The sequence below is a fragment of the Nyctereutes procyonoides genome, unplaced genomic scaffold, assembly GCF_905146905.1.
Source record: "Nyctereutes procyonoides isolate TBG_1078 unplaced genomic scaffold, NYPRO_anot_genome, whole genome shotgun sequence".
Taxonomy (NCBI): Eukaryota; Metazoa; Chordata; class Mammalia; order Carnivora; family Canidae; genus Nyctereutes; species Nyctereutes procyonoides.
The window spans coordinates 63,600,183-63,617,304 of record NW_026575146.1 but is presented as its reverse complement, the minus strand read 5'-3'; the positions used below and the strand labels follow the sequence as shown (position 1 = coordinate 63,617,304).

Below are 17,122 nucleotides of genomic sequence, written 5' to 3'. Positions count from 1 at the left end.
TCATTTGCTGGTTCAGCACAGCCTAGCCTGCCTGAGACAAAGGGAATTTTAAAATAACAAGGCTTTTTAAAGTGGAGAGATGGGGGTGGCATTTGTTTTCTTAATTACTGTCAGCATAAAATAAAATCCTAATAAATGTAGGGTATTGGACAGTTGCCCGAATGCAAAGACCAGCTTGCGCTTTCACGTGTGCCACGCCCCGGGACCACATTGGGGAAGCCCATGGAACACCAGCTCTGGGGCAGGTGTGCCAGCTGCCCACCCAAACCCAAGCAGGTGCCCGCCCCCCACTCTGCTGACCCTTCTGGCCAAAGGGATGAATCCAGGACAGGAGCCTCGGAGAGGACTTTAGACTCCAGAGGGTTGAGTAAGTGATGGAGAAGATGTTGCAGAGAAAACTCCAGCCTCCATCTCTGGAGCTGCTCCTGCAGAGCCTGGCGCCAGCATCAGCCCAGCAGCTGCCACACCCCTGCCTGGGGCCTCAGGAGCCCCGCCACAGCCCTCCCCATCCCCCAAGACCCCAGCGACCCCAGGAGCCCCCATCCTGCTCCATCCGTGTGCAGTGGGAAGGCGCACAGGTTGGTACACTCTGCAGTAAATTTAGACTCAGAACTGTTCTGCATCCTTATTTCTCTGAGTAATCTGCTCTGCCAAGTTTCCCCCTTTATAGTCAGGGACCAACCAATTACCATGAAAATCAGATGAATAAATATTGAAGAGAATGTGTTCATCGTCTATTTTGGTGTCCTAACAGCAAGGAAGCGACATTACATTTGTGATTAAGTCTTTCTCGGCTGAAGCTCCCCTTCACTGGATCAATTAAACAAGATCCGTGGACCCAGCAGAAAGCCTCCCCAAAGGACTGTTATTAGTAGGTGTGACTTACAGATTTTCTCAGCGGCCCCACAAATTTCTCCTCTGAAATTAAAGCCGCGTCGACAACACAGCCTGGGGTTGCGGTATAAACACCTGGTGCAAGCACACAAGCACCACCTGGCTCCCCCCCCCCCCCAATCCTCTGCACTATCCTGCCTCCCGTGTGTCAGTGGATATTAATAGTCACACTTGTCTTTCCTTAATCATCCTTTGGTCCATAAAGACGGAGTAAATAAACTATTAGCTGTCTTCACTCTATGAGATGGTATAACTTAGGTAAATTGTGAATTTCTCATGTTAAAAAAAATATGTAAAGGCACCTGGATGGCTCAGTCAGTGAAGCATCTGCCTTCAGCTCAGGTCATGATTCTGGGGTCCTGGGATCAAGCTCCATGTCAGGCTCCCTGCTCAGCTGGCAGGGAGTCTGCTTCTCCTTCTGCCCCTCCCCCTGCTAGTGCTTTCTCTCTTTCTCAAATAAAATCTTTAAAAAAAAATACCTGAAAGTTTCAACTAAAATCTTTATATTCTCACAGAATTGCTTGGGTATCTTCTTTCAGAGAACAGAGATGAATTAGTAGCAGCCCTTGCCCATGGAAACCGCTCTGCACAGGTTCTGTTCAGGAAAGCTTATCTGTGATGACACACCTGCCAGTAGCACCTGCTTAGCACCACATGACCTTTGGGCGCTCAGCTCCGAGAAAGCCCGACGTCCACCTGTGCCTTCACCTGCTACGTGCGTGTTGAACACCCACCACATGCCTGGCACTGTTCTAGGTGCGGGCGTGACACAATGATAGTCTAGTGGGGGAACCAACTGATAAGCAGGTTAACAAATAAATGACTGCTTGTTTGTGATAAGGGCTTTCAGGTCAAGATAAATAACGGTGCAAGAATAGGGGCTCTCTGGAGGATCCTATGTGAGATACCACGGGACGTAATCCTTCTCTGTAAGACATGAACATAACCCTATACTGTTGACACCCCAACCAGATCAGTAACACAAGCAAAAGGCAGCAAAGACGATGACACTCGACCTCACTTAGGACCAAGAAGGGCTAATGCCAGGATGGAGCATCTGAAAGACCTGCCTGTGCAAATCCCCACGTCCACAGACCTGGGGTAAGACCACGTTATTATTACATTATTTCAGATGATGCCAAAGAAGCATTTGACAAATGTCCATGACAGGAGTAATTTGGTGATTAATACGTACAAATTCCACACCAGCACACATCGTGTCTTGTAACTGGTTCACGGACGTCGCCCTGGTGTCAGAACCAGTGCCTGGATTTGGTAGCTATGATGTGTACAGTTGTTGAGTGAGTGAATGAGTGAGGGAGTGACATCCTTTGGGCTGATGAAGACAATCTACCAAAAGCTTATATCATCCTTCATGGAACAAAGCCTCCAACAAGCCCCTCCCAGGCCAGGAACATGACCAAGGCGCCCTCTCCAGGTCAATGCCCAGGGGCACCTGGTGAGCATGGTTGGGGAGAGACCATCCTGCAGGCTGGGGCCCTGGAAGGCAGGGCACACAGCTATTGGTGTTCGCCACAGCCTGGCCGCTGTTCCAGAAAAACTGCTGCAGTCAGCGAGATTTCTGGGCACAAGATCACACCATATTCCTCTCCCGGAAGGATTCACTCTTGAGAAAACGTAGCCGAAATGACAACACACCACTTACAACAAAAATTAAAACCAGACTCTCTAGGAAGTAACCAAACAAAAGAAGCACAACTTTCTGGAGAAAATGTTTAAATACTAACAAGGGACATCTTAACACTAAATAAGTAGAAACTTGGGCCATGTTCATGGATGTGATGATTTGATGCTGAAGAACAGTCAGCGCTCCCTGAAATTCAGCTGTAAGTGCAATGCCAGTCCCACCAAAATCATGCATTTTCGGAGCCTGGATAAACTGACTCTAAAACCAGAATGAAGAGGAATAAAGGCCTGAGAAAAGCTGAGATAGAGAATGCAAAAAGGAGTTTCAAGAAGGACTCACACCACCAGATGTTAAGACTATGTCAAAGCCATAATGACTGAACAGTCGGTAATCATACCAGGATGGAACAGTCGCCTGAACAGAACAGGGGGGACGCTCGAGACACCGCGGGACATCAGAGGGCCAAGTGAGCCGTACAAGCCAACACTGGCTCACTGCCTACAGATTTAAAGGATGCTGGCTCCCTGTCTTATGTGATCGCCACATAAGGACCTCTAGTCAGAATCAAAATGTAAATGTGAAAAATAAAGCTCTCAAAGCCAAGCTGAGAAAATATAGAAATATAGAAGAGATCCTCTAAGAGATCCTCTAAGACTCAAGACCGTAAACTTTGCAAACGGTAAACTTGTGTTTGGTGGAGAACATCATGCACCAAGCAACAAGCTACTTGAAAATCACGGGCTACAGGAGAGTTCATACGGAAATTTTACAGCTGTGAAACTCAGCACTCGAGCCCAGAGTGAGGATCAGCAGAAAAAAGTGGGGGAAAAGCAGGAATATGATGTTCACAGGAGGAACCCGTGGGTGCCGGGAAAGGATGGCACAGTGTGAGCCCCGAGACATGCTTTCCTTCTCACCTGCACCCTCCACCCAAGATTTGCCACGTTGGGAGGACGACAGTGAGGAGGAGGAGGAGGAGGAAGGAGCCCTGGCGCCCAGCTGCCTCGCCTCCAGTAGTCCAGCCATTCTGGAAGCAGATGCAAGCCCCTGGTGACACTAGATGTAGGTGTCTCCTGTGACCAAGAACCCCAGGCCTGGGATGAGCCCCAGAGAGATCATCGTGGGGAAACATGCAGGAGGCTATGTAGCGCCTTCACCTCTTCATCAGAGACTTCCATGGGGGTCATGTGGCCGCAGACGGACATGCGGCAGCCCCCAACCCAAGTGATGCTTCTGGGTACAGAAGACACCACAGACAGATCTCAGAAATATGTGCAGAGGGAAAAATGAAAGAAACAAAATGGGATTTGAGGGGCAGTATCATGTTTGCAAATTTCTAAAAGTCACAAACACACAGTATGTATTTTCCCCCACGTACATATGTGGGAATAATCCACATGACCGAAGAAGGTGGGTTAGAAGGATCTACATGACGTTCCCAGGGAGTGTTGGTCCAGGTGGAGGGGAGAGGAGGCACAGAGCCCAGGTGCAGACACCTGAAACAATAAATCATGTCAGGTACCCCCCTCGTCCCCCACTCCTGCCCCAACCACCAAGTCCAACCGAAGACGGAGGCTTCATCCCTACGCATCAATCAGGACAGGCAACACTCTTAGCTACTATTCGATAACTCTAACTGGGTCTTTGTTTTCACTGGATAAGGTTTTAAACAACAATCTTGGAATTTATTTAACGGTTCGGTTAATATCATTATATTTATTGAACTTAGCAATTCTTGGACTTCAATCTTGGTGCCAAGATCGAGCCGAATCTATTTATTGACTGGAAGGTGGGAAATCAGGCAAACCCACAGAGCTCTTCAGACCTGACCGCGCTGCCAGAAAAAGCCAAACCCACTGTCACAAAGTGTGATTGTCCAGAGCCAGAAAGCAAGAGGCTAATTAACGGGGGCTTCATGTCCTGCTTCATCACAGCTTACACTCTAGGAGCATAAACTCCATGACTCAACTTTTAGAGATGCTTGAGGTACATACTGAAAGCCCGGGAGCCCTGCCCTTGTGTGTCCACTGTGAATCTATGGGCCTGGAAAACTTTCTCAGTGCTGGTATTTATTTATTGTAAAGGACATCGGCATCAAAGCTTTCACCCCAGGGCCCTTGTGATTTTGCAGCACGAGCCTGGTGCTGGCCTGATGGCACGGGCCCTCTGTGCCAGGGCTCCTGGGTCCCGGATGAGTGGCCACCAGGACCTCAGCAGGCACGTGTGAGTAGTGGAGGGAAAGCGTGGTCACCCAGCACACAGACCAGGGGGGACCATTCCGAGGAGGCGGGTCCCGTCCTGCCCCGTGCTCACCGTGCCTTCCGGGTCCACCAGCAGCAGGTGCTTGGCCTGGCCGTTGTGCATGCCTGTGAGGACGAAGGAGCCCGGGTTGGTGGCGCTCTTCCTGACCAGGAAGTCCCCATCATTCTTCAGCAGCCCCTCGGCCTCCTTCCGGCTCATCTCCCCTTGGTACCAGGGCTCCCCTTCCAGCTCTTCCAGCATTTTGGCATCTGGGGCTCTGGGAGTGACGGGGCTGATGCACTCCACGGAGGCTGCTTTGCTCAGCACAGGCCCCAAGGACTGGTTCCTGAGAGCGTCTTCAAAAGGTTCTGTCAACAACAATCGCCAAAAACAAGTGAACCCCCAAGAAGAGCAAATGACAAAATGCACAATGGGATTGATAGAAATGCCAAGGCAACTTCCACCAGAGACAAACCTACAGAAAAACGACTGGCTGGTAATACTAACTGCAGCCCAAACCTTGGCATGACTTTCTGACGAGTCTGCTTTCCCAAGACAGCTGGGTGCTGTGCGTCGTGCCAAGGATTTGAGCACACCCTTTGTCTAGCCAGTAAGAATGACCTCACTTTGGCATGCTGTGCGAGGCCGGGCATATTACACACCATCTACTTTTTCTGGAACATCAACTAGCCTTTTAATAAATCTGTTTTCTTCTGAATGAAAATTTGCCAATGCCAACAGAAATACACAAAGAAAAAAGATAATCTACAAAGTTAGATTTAGTGCAAAACCTATACCCAACCCAGCAGATGTTTGTTTCAAAACTCTTGCATCAGGCAAATTTTTAAAGGAGAAGAAAACTGACATTTATGGGGTGCCCTCTGTGTGACTTGCCCTGGATTAGGAGCACTACCTCCCCTTGCCTTCTCTTGTGTCTCTGTGGAAAAAGGCTCCCGTGTGACTCTCTGTACTGGAGCATGACAGCACAGCCTTCAGGACACACTTCCCAGTGCGGGTGCAGCCCACAGCAAGTCTGCTGCTCTAACAGCAAAAGTCTGCAGCAGCACAGTAAGTCCCTGGGGACATTTGATTAAACCTCAGCTGTCCATTTTCAAATGAGGCAACATGTACAAAGGCACTCGAAAAGCACACGGTGCCACACAGCGTAAGGTGTGATGATGACTACATGGGACCCTGCTGCCAAAGCAGCACAATGCAAGCACCACGAGAACAGGAACAGTTCTCTCCTGGGCACAGCTATGTCCCCAGAGTCCAACACTGTTCCTGGGACACGTCCATCCCTACAAATATTCAACAAATGCTATAGAATCAGACCAATTATTAGAGGATGGGCAGGAGTGAGGTGAAAAAGTGAAACCCAAATCAGGGGATTTTGGTATTTGTTCAATTGTTCACAGATCTGGGAATAAAAGCAGGTTAAAATTATTGCCTAAAATGAGATTTTTTTTGTCCTATTTTTTCCTGATTACCTGGAGTAATTAAAAAGTTGTATACCATTTCTACACCATCACCAGCACCATCACTATCAAGACCATTACTACTGTCACCATCATCACCCTCATCGTCACCATCACCACCATCATTGACCACCAAGACCACCATCACCATCACCTCTCTGCCATCATCAGCATCACCACCACCATTACCACCATCATCACCATCACCACCATAATCATCACATCACCATCATCACCACCATCATCCTCATCATCACTATCATCACCACCACCACCATCGTCATCATGACCATCATGACCATCACCTCCATAATCATCATCACCATCACCCTCATCATTATCATCACCCCCATCATCACTACCACCATTACCACCATCACCACCATCACCATCATCACCATCACTACCATGATCATCATCACATCACCATCACCATCATCCTCATCAACCCTATCATCACCCTCATCATCCCTACCACCATCACCACCATCATCACTCTCATGGTCCAAAATAAACAGCATAGAGTGGCTTAATTTTTTTGCCAGACTTTTCAAAAGAAACTAGCCTCTCCAGGGCCCTCTCTTCCTCTCGTCTCCCTTCTCTGATTTGGGAGCAGGTATAGAACTTGATGGATGACAAAGAGTGGTTCTGCTTCTCATTTTTCCCATCTGAAACCCTCATCTTACTTACCTTTCCTCAGGCTCTGGGGCCAGGAGCCACTGGTAAATTGACTAAATCAAACAGTGAAAACTGACCATAAATACAAGTACTAAGCTGCAGTTGGGAGCCACTACTCTGTCTGAGTCTTGGAAAAGTTGCTTCATACTTCTGAGGCTGTACCCACATTTTTTCAGAAGCCAAATTTGATGAGATGACCGTTAAGGTGCCTCCAAGTCCTGAGAGTCCCCAGTTATTCTGATTTTTGCAAGTCTGAATGGAAGTCTACTGTCTGGGAAACCCAAGTGGCAGAGGAGGAAGGCTTTGGTAGTCAGAAGGCCACCCGATCAAAGCGGCACTCAAATCCATCTTTCACACACAACACCAGGGAGAGCGCATGTCATGCCAACAAAGCTGCCGTGACCAGGGCCAAAGTGATGCAGCATCTAGGACCTGCGTGTTCTCCTCTGTAACACAGTGACAAAAATAGTAGCTACCTGCAGGACTGCTACAAAAATTAAAAGAAATAATGAATGCCTGGCACATGATAAAACCTTGTTAAATCCGGGGATCCCTGGGTGGCTCAGCAGTTTAACTTCTGCCTTCGGCCCAGGGTGTGATCCTGGAGTCCCAGGATCAAGTCCCACATCAGGCTCCCTGCATGGAGCTGGCTTCTCCCTCTGTCTGTGTCTCTCTCTGCCTCTCTCTCTCTCTCTCTCTCTCTGTGTGTGTGTCTCTCATGAATAAATAAATAAAATCTTAAAAAAAAAAAACAAGAACCTTGTTAAATCCTAAGGAATTTCTTCAGCCTGTAAAATGCTCGAGGAACTGATGTGAAATATGGGGATGTACAGCTCAGGAAGCACTTTCAATATCCCATAGCAACAATTCCCACTCTCATCAGCCAGTTCCTGGATGGTTTACTTGTCCCAGCCTACACAACCCTCAGCAGGTACATGGCACACCTCATGATGCTGCTGAGGGGCTTCCCAGCACACCTCTTACCCTGTTTGGTTTTTCGCCAGGGCACCTGTTGCCAACTGCTAACATACACTGGTTATTTGAGTTCCAGGAGACTATCTTGCTTTCCTGCAGACCCCAGTAAGCAGAATAGTATCTGACCCACACTAGGTACTCCAGGGACAGGAATATGTGAGAGCGAGCACGTGTGTGCCCGCTGGAGGGTGTATCGCCCTTTCTTGCTCATGTGTTGTCTTGCTCAACAGACTTGAGGGCTCTGTGAAGCATGCCTTTCACCGTGGCAGCCTTAGCAACTGATCCAGTATTGGGCACCTATCAGCCCACTAAGATTTAAGTGAATACACAAACCAGTGTTGTTTTGTGTGTATTATCATTTGTCCTGACACATGCGCAGATCTCCAGGAGGACAGTCATTCCAGAGAGAGGAGAAATGGCTCTGCTTCTAGGCCTGAGAGGGGGTGCCATCCCAAAGCAGAGGGAAGCCAAGCTCAGAGCCTTGGAAAGCCCAATCACAACCCAGAAAAGTGCACAAAGGCATCCCTGTTCACCAAAACCCCGTTAGCAGAAAGCGTGCTAACTGCACAGATGTCAAGCCGAAAGCAGTGCAGAGAGCTCAGAGGAATGGCAACCCACTCATGTCGAAGAGGTCCTTCAGCGGGCTGCTCTCGGCGCTGCTGCCCGAGGCCGGCGTGGCCTGCACGGGGATGTGCTGGGCGTTCACGTAGGTGGGGGCTTCTCCGGGGGCCGTGGGCACTCTCGCTTCCGGCGTGCTGTAGATGTCCAAGGACCCTGCAACAAGAAGACGAGCCCTCTTTCCTCTTACAATGGAAACTCTGGTCATTTGGGCACCATAGGTGAGCTGCCCCGCACCTCACAGAGACGTTCCTATGGGCCATCCATCAGGTAACGCCTCCCGCGGGTCCCCATCACCTACATGCCCCTCTTCGGACCCTGTCACCACTGCTCTGTGCTGGGTGGGACAGTCTCCCAGCCTTCATGCCCCTGGCTCTGCGCAGGAGGCCCAGGTGGGCATGTGATCCAGGACCCCTACCCCCAGGCAGTGCCTCCAGGGGACCTCTCAGCTGGGCCAAGAGCAAGCCGAGGCCAGCCCGGGGGTGAGGGCCCTGACGTTGTCACCCAAGGGGTGAGGGTATTGGGTGATCACACCTACTCAGGGCACAACGGGAGCCCTGTACCTGACACACTGACACAGATATACCCTCAAGATCACCCTTCTGCGGGGCCATCTCTGGAGAGAAGTGCCTTTCACACCCTATGCGCAGCCCAGTCCTGTGGGCGAGAGGGCTTTGTAGGCTCCCCAGAGCCCATAGTGGCGCTTTCGGCAGCAAAACATGCATGAGAACGCAGGTGTCCCGGGAAAAGGACTCTTAGTGGGGAGTGAGACCAGCAAAGTCAAGAACGGTCTCCACTCCTACTCCTGGACACCACTTCACGTGTCCTGAGTTACCTGTCCTGGCTCAGCCGTGGCCATTTGCAGCTCGTGTGTGTAGGTGCTGCAAACAAATCAGCCTGTAGGAAGGATTTTACAGACTAATTTTTTAAAAGGAGAAGATGAAAATCCCAGTGAACAGCTTTCCTGACGATGGCCCTTTCCCTCTCAGACCAGGGCAGGTGTGGAGCTAGGGCAGGGGACACAGAGGCCACCAGGGTGCCGGGAGTTAGTTTTCAGTTAGGGATGATGGCTGCCGGCAAGGTAACAAAGGACATTCTTATTCAACAGAAGAAGATATTTATTGCTTTCAAATGAGAAGCAGAAGCTTGTTGAGGCATAGGAGCCCCAAGTTTCAGGCACGTGTCTGCCCTGGCGAGTCTTTATGTTATCTGGTCTTGATCCGGCCAGGGTGGCTGGAACATACAACAAAAGACCTCATTTTTAAGTGAACCTGACATTTTTCCAAAAAAGTCAATATCTAATGTAAATAACGTGTCTGTTAGGCCTTCACAGTATTATGTGGTTAGGTACACATCTGTTATATAAATACATTTTAAGTGTTTGTAGAACAAAGATGGAAACATAGGAAAAACGTGCCCCCGGCAAAGTGATGACTCAGGTTTGCTGAGTCTGTCCTATTTTAGATGGAGCCACGCGGTGGCCCCGGCCAGGCCCAACCCTGTGACAGCCCAGCACATCCGGGTCCCCCTGCAGCTGGGCAGGCAACACCTGAGATGGTCTCACCAGGGGGAAGTTCTAAAACCGTACTGTCATTTACTCCCCGGCACAAACGGCCGTCAGGAAGGGGAAAGTCTCAACATCAAACCAAGAGATGGTTATATGTATATACATGGACACGTAAGTCGGACATTAGGTCTTAATTCACTTGTCGCTCCTTCTCCATCAGACGCTGTATAGTTAGTCACCAGGTCTCTGAGTTATTGAAAGATGTTTGAGGGAGCAACACATTTAAAATTAGAAATGCAACTGATGGAGCACCTTGGTAGCTCAGGTCGTGATCCCGGGGTCCTGGGATGGAGTCCTACATGGGGCTCCCCACAGGGAACCTGCTTCTCCCTCTGCCTGTGTCTGTGTGTGTGTGTGTGTGTCTCTCATGAGTAAATAAATAAAAATCTTTTTTTTCCTAAAGAAAAGAAATGCAACTGACTTCTGTGCATTGATTTTTGTATCCTGCCACAAATTTGCTGTATGAGTTGCTGATTTGCCATGTGAGTTCTAGCAATCTTGGGGTGGAGTCTTTGGGGTTTTCCATATACCATATATCATGTCATCTGTGAAGAGGGAGAGTTTGACTTCTTTGCTAATTTGAATGCCTTTTATTTCTTTTAATTGTTTGATTCCTGAGGCTAGGACTTCCAATACTATGTTGAATAGCAGTGGTGAGAGTGGACGTCCCTGTCGTGTTCCTGATCTTAGGGGAAAGGCTCTCAGTTTTTCCCTATTGAGAATGATATTTGCTGTGGGCTTTTCGTAGATGGCTTTTATGATGTCGAGGTATGTTCTCTCCATCCCTACACTTTGAAGAGTTTTGATCAGGAAAGGATGCTGTATTTTGTCAAGTGCTTTCTCTGCATCAATTGAGAGGATGATATGTTTCTTATCTTTTCTTTTATTAATGTGATCTATCACATTGATGCATTTGCAAACAGCCAAACTGTGGAAGGAGCCAAGATGTCCATTGACAGATGAATGGATAAAGCAGACGTGGTCTATATACACAATGGACTATCACTCAGACATCAGAAAGGATGAATATGTACCATTTACATTGATGTGGATGGAACTGAAGGGTATTATGCTGGGAAGTAAGTCAATAGAAGAAGGACAATCATCATATGGTCTCACTCATATGGGGAATATAAGAAATAGTGAAAATGATTATAATGGAAAGGAGGGAAACTGAGTGGGGAAAAATTAGAGAGGGAGACAAACCATGAGAGACTTAACTCTACAGAACAAACTGAGGATTGCTGGAGGGAAGGTGCATGGTGGGATGGGTAACTGGGTGACGGTCACTATGGAGGGCACATAATGTCATGAGTACTGGCTGTTACACGTTGGCAAACTGAATTTTAAAATCAATCAATCAATCAATAAGACATTTAAAAATTGAATTAAAGTAAAAGAAACCTTTAGGAATTCCTAGGTGGCTCAGTGGTTGAGCATCTGCCTTTGGTGTGATCCCAGGTCCTGGGATCAAGTCCCTCACTGGGCTCCCCACAGGAAGCCTGCTTCTCCCTCTGCCTGTGTCTCTGCCTCTCTCTGTGTGTCTCTCATGAATAAATAAATAAATAAAATCTTTAAAAAATAAATAAAAAAAATTAAAAGAAACTTTTAAAGCACACACACCCCCGTGTGTATAGAAACAACTATCTGGGGAAGAAGACTTGGGTTAGCAGCTAGCTCCTAGCCCCGTGGGAACTGTTTCCAGGGTGGGCTGTGGGTCCATGCTGGCCTCCCTGACAAGATGGACACGTGTCCTCTGAGAGCACCCAGAGCCCAGGGGGGTGGGGCCTCACAACCCCGGGGCCATCTCCAGAGCAGGTGGGCTCCATCCCTCCTGAGGGTGACCCTGGATGGGGGTGGGACCAGGAAGGGAAAGCTACTGCCTGTTAGGAGCCCCGGGGCTCAGCCCCATTGCAGAGGTAGGGACAATCGAAAACACACTTCAGGGGCCCCCAACCAGCGCCTGTCTGAAGTAGGTGCAGTGCCTGTGGGGAGGTCAGCCCCTTGGCCCCCTGGCAGGCAGTCTCTCCTGCAGGAAGGATGTCCCCAGGGTGCATGCGAACAGGAAGTGCTGGGATCTAACACCTGCGTGTGGGTGAACTCCTCGCGGGGAGCACGCTGCTGCTGTGATTGATTGTCTCCCACCTCACCTTGACACTCACCTTGCCGGACAGGTGTCTGCTGCCAGTCCTCACCAAACGGGTCTCCTAAGTGTCTCCCCTGGTAGTAAGTTTGCTCTTTTCCTGCAAACTGTGGACACAGGTAAATACACAAAGAGAAGAAGCATCATCCTCCCTTTCCCCATCCCTAAAAGCCACGATGCAAGAGAAGGAACCCCTGTGGACTGCTGGTTCCTTTCCCAGTTACACCCATTTTTCCTTCATGCCTCACAGCTGGCATTAGGATTTGGGAAATAGTTTTCCATAGGTGCAAGGAATAAGATGCATCTCATCAAAACTATACATGCCCACTTTGTTTTCATTTTCTGCCACCAACCCTCCCTAAATTTGGCCAAAATTGGAGCTCTCTTAATGCAGCCTCATCACTTGCAAAGGAAATTTCAGCTGGGGTGGTTCTCTGGGTCAGAACATACCTCCCACAACCATTCACACCTGGGCAAGTCCACCCCGTCCATCCCCGTGTCAGAGCTACTGACACTTGATTTCATTATTATTTTGCCACTTTTATTAATATCACTGTCAGTCACATAAAGTAGGTCACCTCAAAAAACTCTCTATAACGAAATCCAGATACTGTAACTCTAAAAAGCAGCTGCCATACTGGCATGTTGAGTTGAAGGAAAAATCAGAAAAATGAGTAAAAAAGAAGGCTCATAAATTTCTCATTTTAAAGGCCCACATCCACTCTCTTTTCAGGGAATGCAAAGAGCCCCAGGCCTTTCAAAAGTCTTGAACTGGTTCTTCTCCTCATTAGGAGAAATTTAAATAAGATTTGTCCCAGGATGGAGAGGAGACCCCAGGACTCGTACCTCTGGAATCATAATATAGTTCCAAGACATTTGGTTAATGATGTTAAAACGAAAGCCTCCTGTACTTGTCTGTTTTGTGTCATCCAAGGGGAGAAAACAGGTGAGTTATTCTGTCAACGGACTAGACACCAGCCTGCAAATGAAGTGGAAGAAAGTGGAAGGAATTAAAGCTCAGGTGACCACGACTTACCTGGGCTGTGTCAGGGGCATGGGGTCTGGCGTGCAGCCGCACATCCACGAAGCCCCCTGGAGGAGGTGTCTTGCTTGGGATGCTGTTGTAGTATGGGTGGTCTGATCCGTCCCCCTCCTCTTCTGTCCAAGGCTCGTCCAGACTCTGCATCCTGTTAGAAGAGGATTTTTCCAGAGCTTAAGCCAATAGTTGAGGTTGTCGTCAAAACCAACAAATCTGACACTAGGACCTGCTACCCCAGAAAAGAGAGTCAGTCACTATCTCCTCACTATCTAGAGCCCAACACTGAAAAGTAGATGTATGGTTTGGCCAGATATTTCTACTTTATTAGCAGTTTCACCTTCTGGAAAGTGTCCGTTAGATCTGAAATAGAAAACAACCCCTTTTACAAAAGTACATTTAATTAAGAAAGAAAGGATTTATATCTAAAGATAATGCGCATTCATTTTAATATGTCAAGACATTACCAACTAAAAAGCAGAGATTTTAATGACATCGAAGAAAATGACAGAGTAAAAACCTCTGTAAATTCTCTCTTCCATAACACAAAGAAGAAAACTGGCAAAAAAATTTTTTTTCAGAATCAACTTTTTCAAAACCCTGGAAATTAAGCAGAAGCTTGCAGAAAGTAGTATTTGTGTGTGTCTCTGTGTATGTTTTTTAAAGCAAACAGCTATAAGAACAGTGGCTTGTGGCATTTTAGCTTGCCCTATTCCTGTCTCCATGGTAGCCTTGAAAACCAACAGCCCACAATCACAGTGTAAACCAGCAGGCTGACAGCCATAGGAAGGGACAAAACAGCACTGAGGCTCTTTCAAAGCCCCATTCCAGAGAATGATCATAATCTTTTTTTTTAAGATTCTTATTTATTTATTCATGAGAAACAGAGAGAGAGAGAGGCAGAAACATAGGCAGAGGGAGAAGCAGGCTCCCTGCAGGGAACCTGATGCGGACTCCATCCCAGGACTCCAGGATCATGACCTGAGCCAAAGGCAGACGCTCAACCACTGAGCTACCTGGGTGCCCAAGATCGATCATAATGTGATCTGACTGGTCATTCCCTAAAAGATGTCATTTCAAGGCTGTCTTTATTTGACCTGATTCAGAGCTTGCTCAGGGGAAAAAGTTCCTCCCCAGTGGCATTTGTCAAAAACAACTGGAGGCTATTGTTCAACATCATGGCTCCTTGAGGCGGTAGATAGCATTTGGTGTTCTAACAAACCAGTAGGTAACAAAGAGGAGGCTATCAAAAAGCCTAAAAGGAAAATCTGGGCAATGAGATGTCCATAGGGACCTTGATCAGCTTCAATACATTTCTGGAAGTCTAGAAGGCCCCATGTTTGTGTAGCACTGTGTTCATACTCTGGATTGTGTGCCTGCTTAGGAAAAATGTGAAAAGGTTTTAGTTCTCACCTCTGGTTGACTTTGAAACCTACATAAGCAGGAAGTAAAGGGTAAAGCAGAGTTGTCAACACCTTGGCTGAGTGTTGAAGTGCCCTAATACTACAAACAGCTCCTCAGCAAACAGGAGGAGATTTAATGGCACCAAGCATTGAAGGAAATCTCTCTCTAATTATTAGCTGACTAATATGGGAACCAATCAGAGTTATCAGTGTCATATATGCCAAAGAATACAGATTTTTACACCATTAGTTGAGAAAATCATTAAAACAAACAACCACAACAAACAGTTGCAACAACAAACCCTGAGGAGGGGAGCTTCTCAAGATTTGCCACTATAGTAGTTAAAATTTCCAGTTTCAATGAAAAACTATGAAATATGCAAAGAAATAAAGCATGGCTCATGAGCAAGAAAAAAGGCAATCAACAGAAACTTTTTCTAAGGAAACTCAGATTCGGGACTGATGAAACATTTTAAATTAGCTACTTTAGACAGGAGAATATAGGAAATCATCAACAAAAAATAAACATGAGACTGTGGTCTCACCAAATAGGGAATATCAAAATAGAGGTAGAAGTAATTTTTGATATAACCAAATACAGGCATACCTGGGTGGCTCAGTGGTTGATCCACACAGATTTTAAAATCTTTTTTAAAAAATAAAATAAAATAACCAAATGGAAAAGGCTAGAGTTTAAAAAGGTTAATAACTAGAATAAAAAATTAATGGAGGAGCTCAAAACAGGTGTAAACGACAGAAAAAAAGAATGACAGAATTTAAAGATAGCTCAATTAGGACTCTCGAATCAGTGAAATAGAAAGAATAAAGAACTAAGGAAAATGAACAGAGCCTCAGAGACTTATGGGACCCCATTAAGCAAACCAACATATACATGAGGGAGTCCCAGAGGAAGAAAGGGAAGGAAAGGGGCAGAAAGAACACAAGAAGACATCATGGCCAGAAACTTGTCAAATTTGATGAAGATTATTGATTTACACATCCAAGAAGCTAAAAAAAGAAAAACCACTCCAAATAGGGTAAATGAAAAAAGCTTCACACCTCAACATGTCATAATCAGACTGTTTAAACCCCAAAAGAAAGACAGACTCTTGAAGGCAGCAAGAGAGAAGCCACTCATCATGTGCAAGGGATCTTCACTAGTATTTAAAGCTAATTTCTCATCAGAAATAACAGGCCAGAAGACCATGGGATGGCATAGTCCATGTACAGAAAGAAGTACTGTGTACCAAGAACTCTATATCCAGTAAAACTACCTTTCCAAAATGAAGCAAAAATTAAGACATTCCCAGATGAACAAAGAAAATTCATCATCGTAGCAGATCTTCACTATAAGAGATACTAAAGGGGGTACTTCAGGCTGAAATCAAGCACTAAAGAGAAACACATATCTACACAAAGAAATGGAGAATTCTGGCAAAGTTAGCTACACAGGTAAGCATAAAAGACAAGATGCGAGAAAATACAAGTAACTGTACACCAGCTAGACAATCTAGATGAAATGAAAAAATGCCTACCAAGACTCAGACTACCAAAACTTACTCAAGAAGAAATAGAAAATCTTAATAGACCTGGAAAGAAACTGAATTAGTAACAATTAAAACAACCTACACTGCAAGAAAAGCTCAGAATCATGGCTTCCTGGTAAATTCTATCAAACATCTAAAGGAGAATTAATAGCAATTCTTCACAACTCTTCTGAAAAATACAAAAGGGAGGAATATTTCCAAACTCAACCTATGAGGCCAGTATTACCCTGATACCAAAACCAAACAAACATACTACAAGAAAAGAAAGCTGCAGACCAATAACTCTGATGAAAATGAATGAAAAAAAAAATCCTCAACAAAATACTCACAAACCAAATCCAGTGACATATAAAACGAACTATACACCATGACTAAGTGGGATTTACCCCAGCGATGCAAGGTTGGTTCAACATTTAAAGTCAACTGATGAAATGTATCATATCAACAGAGTAAAAACAAATACCAAATACCTCAATAGACACAGAAAAAAATATTTGACAAAATCCAACATCTTTGCTTGACAAAGACACTCAAGAAACCTTGAATAGAAGGACATTTTCACAATAAAGGGCATCTGTGAAAAGTCCACAGCTAACCACAAGGTTAAGGTGACAAACTGAGTGTGGTACTTTCTCCCTAAGGTCACAAACATAAGAATGTCTCCTTTTTCTATTTCTAGTCACCCTGGTACTGGATCGAGATTCTAGCCAGGGAAATTATAGAATAAGAAGAAATAAAAAGCACTGAGGTAAAACTTAGAAGAAAACATAGGGGGCAGCCCAGGTGGCGCAGCGGTTTAGAGCCGCCTTCTGCCCAGATCTGGGCATCGAGTCCCACGTTAGGCTCCCTGCATGGAGTCTGCCTCCCCCTCTGCTTCTGTTTCTGCCTCTCTCT

The 17,122-nt window shown here is 46.4% G+C and overlaps 1 protein-coding gene across 2 annotated transcripts in view; it reads right to left on the bottom strand.

The window, feature by feature from the left end:
* Positions 1 to 17,122, bottom strand: part of SHC3 (SHC adaptor protein 3) — a 105,695-nt gene that overhangs the window by 11,651 nt on the left and 76,922 nt on the right. Inside the window, exons 8-12 of one of the 2 annotated variants that reach the window (XM_055310934.1) lie at positions 13,279 to 13,429; positions 12,262 to 12,349; positions 8,533 to 8,688; positions 4,856 to 5,151; positions 3,921 to 4,038 (exon numbers count right to left, since the gene is read on the bottom strand). In XM_055310934.1, the coding sequence (XP_055166909.1) occupies positions 3,958 to 4,038; positions 4,856 to 5,151; positions 8,533 to 8,688; positions 12,262 to 12,349; positions 13,279 to 13,429 (772 nt within the window). In that variant the 3' untranslated portion in view covers positions 3,921 to 3,957. The remainder of the gene's footprint in view (positions 1 to 3,920; positions 4,039 to 4,855; positions 5,152 to 8,532; positions 8,689 to 12,261; positions 12,350 to 13,278; positions 13,430 to 17,122) is intronic. The other variant, XM_055310933.1, reaches the window with a different exon arrangement.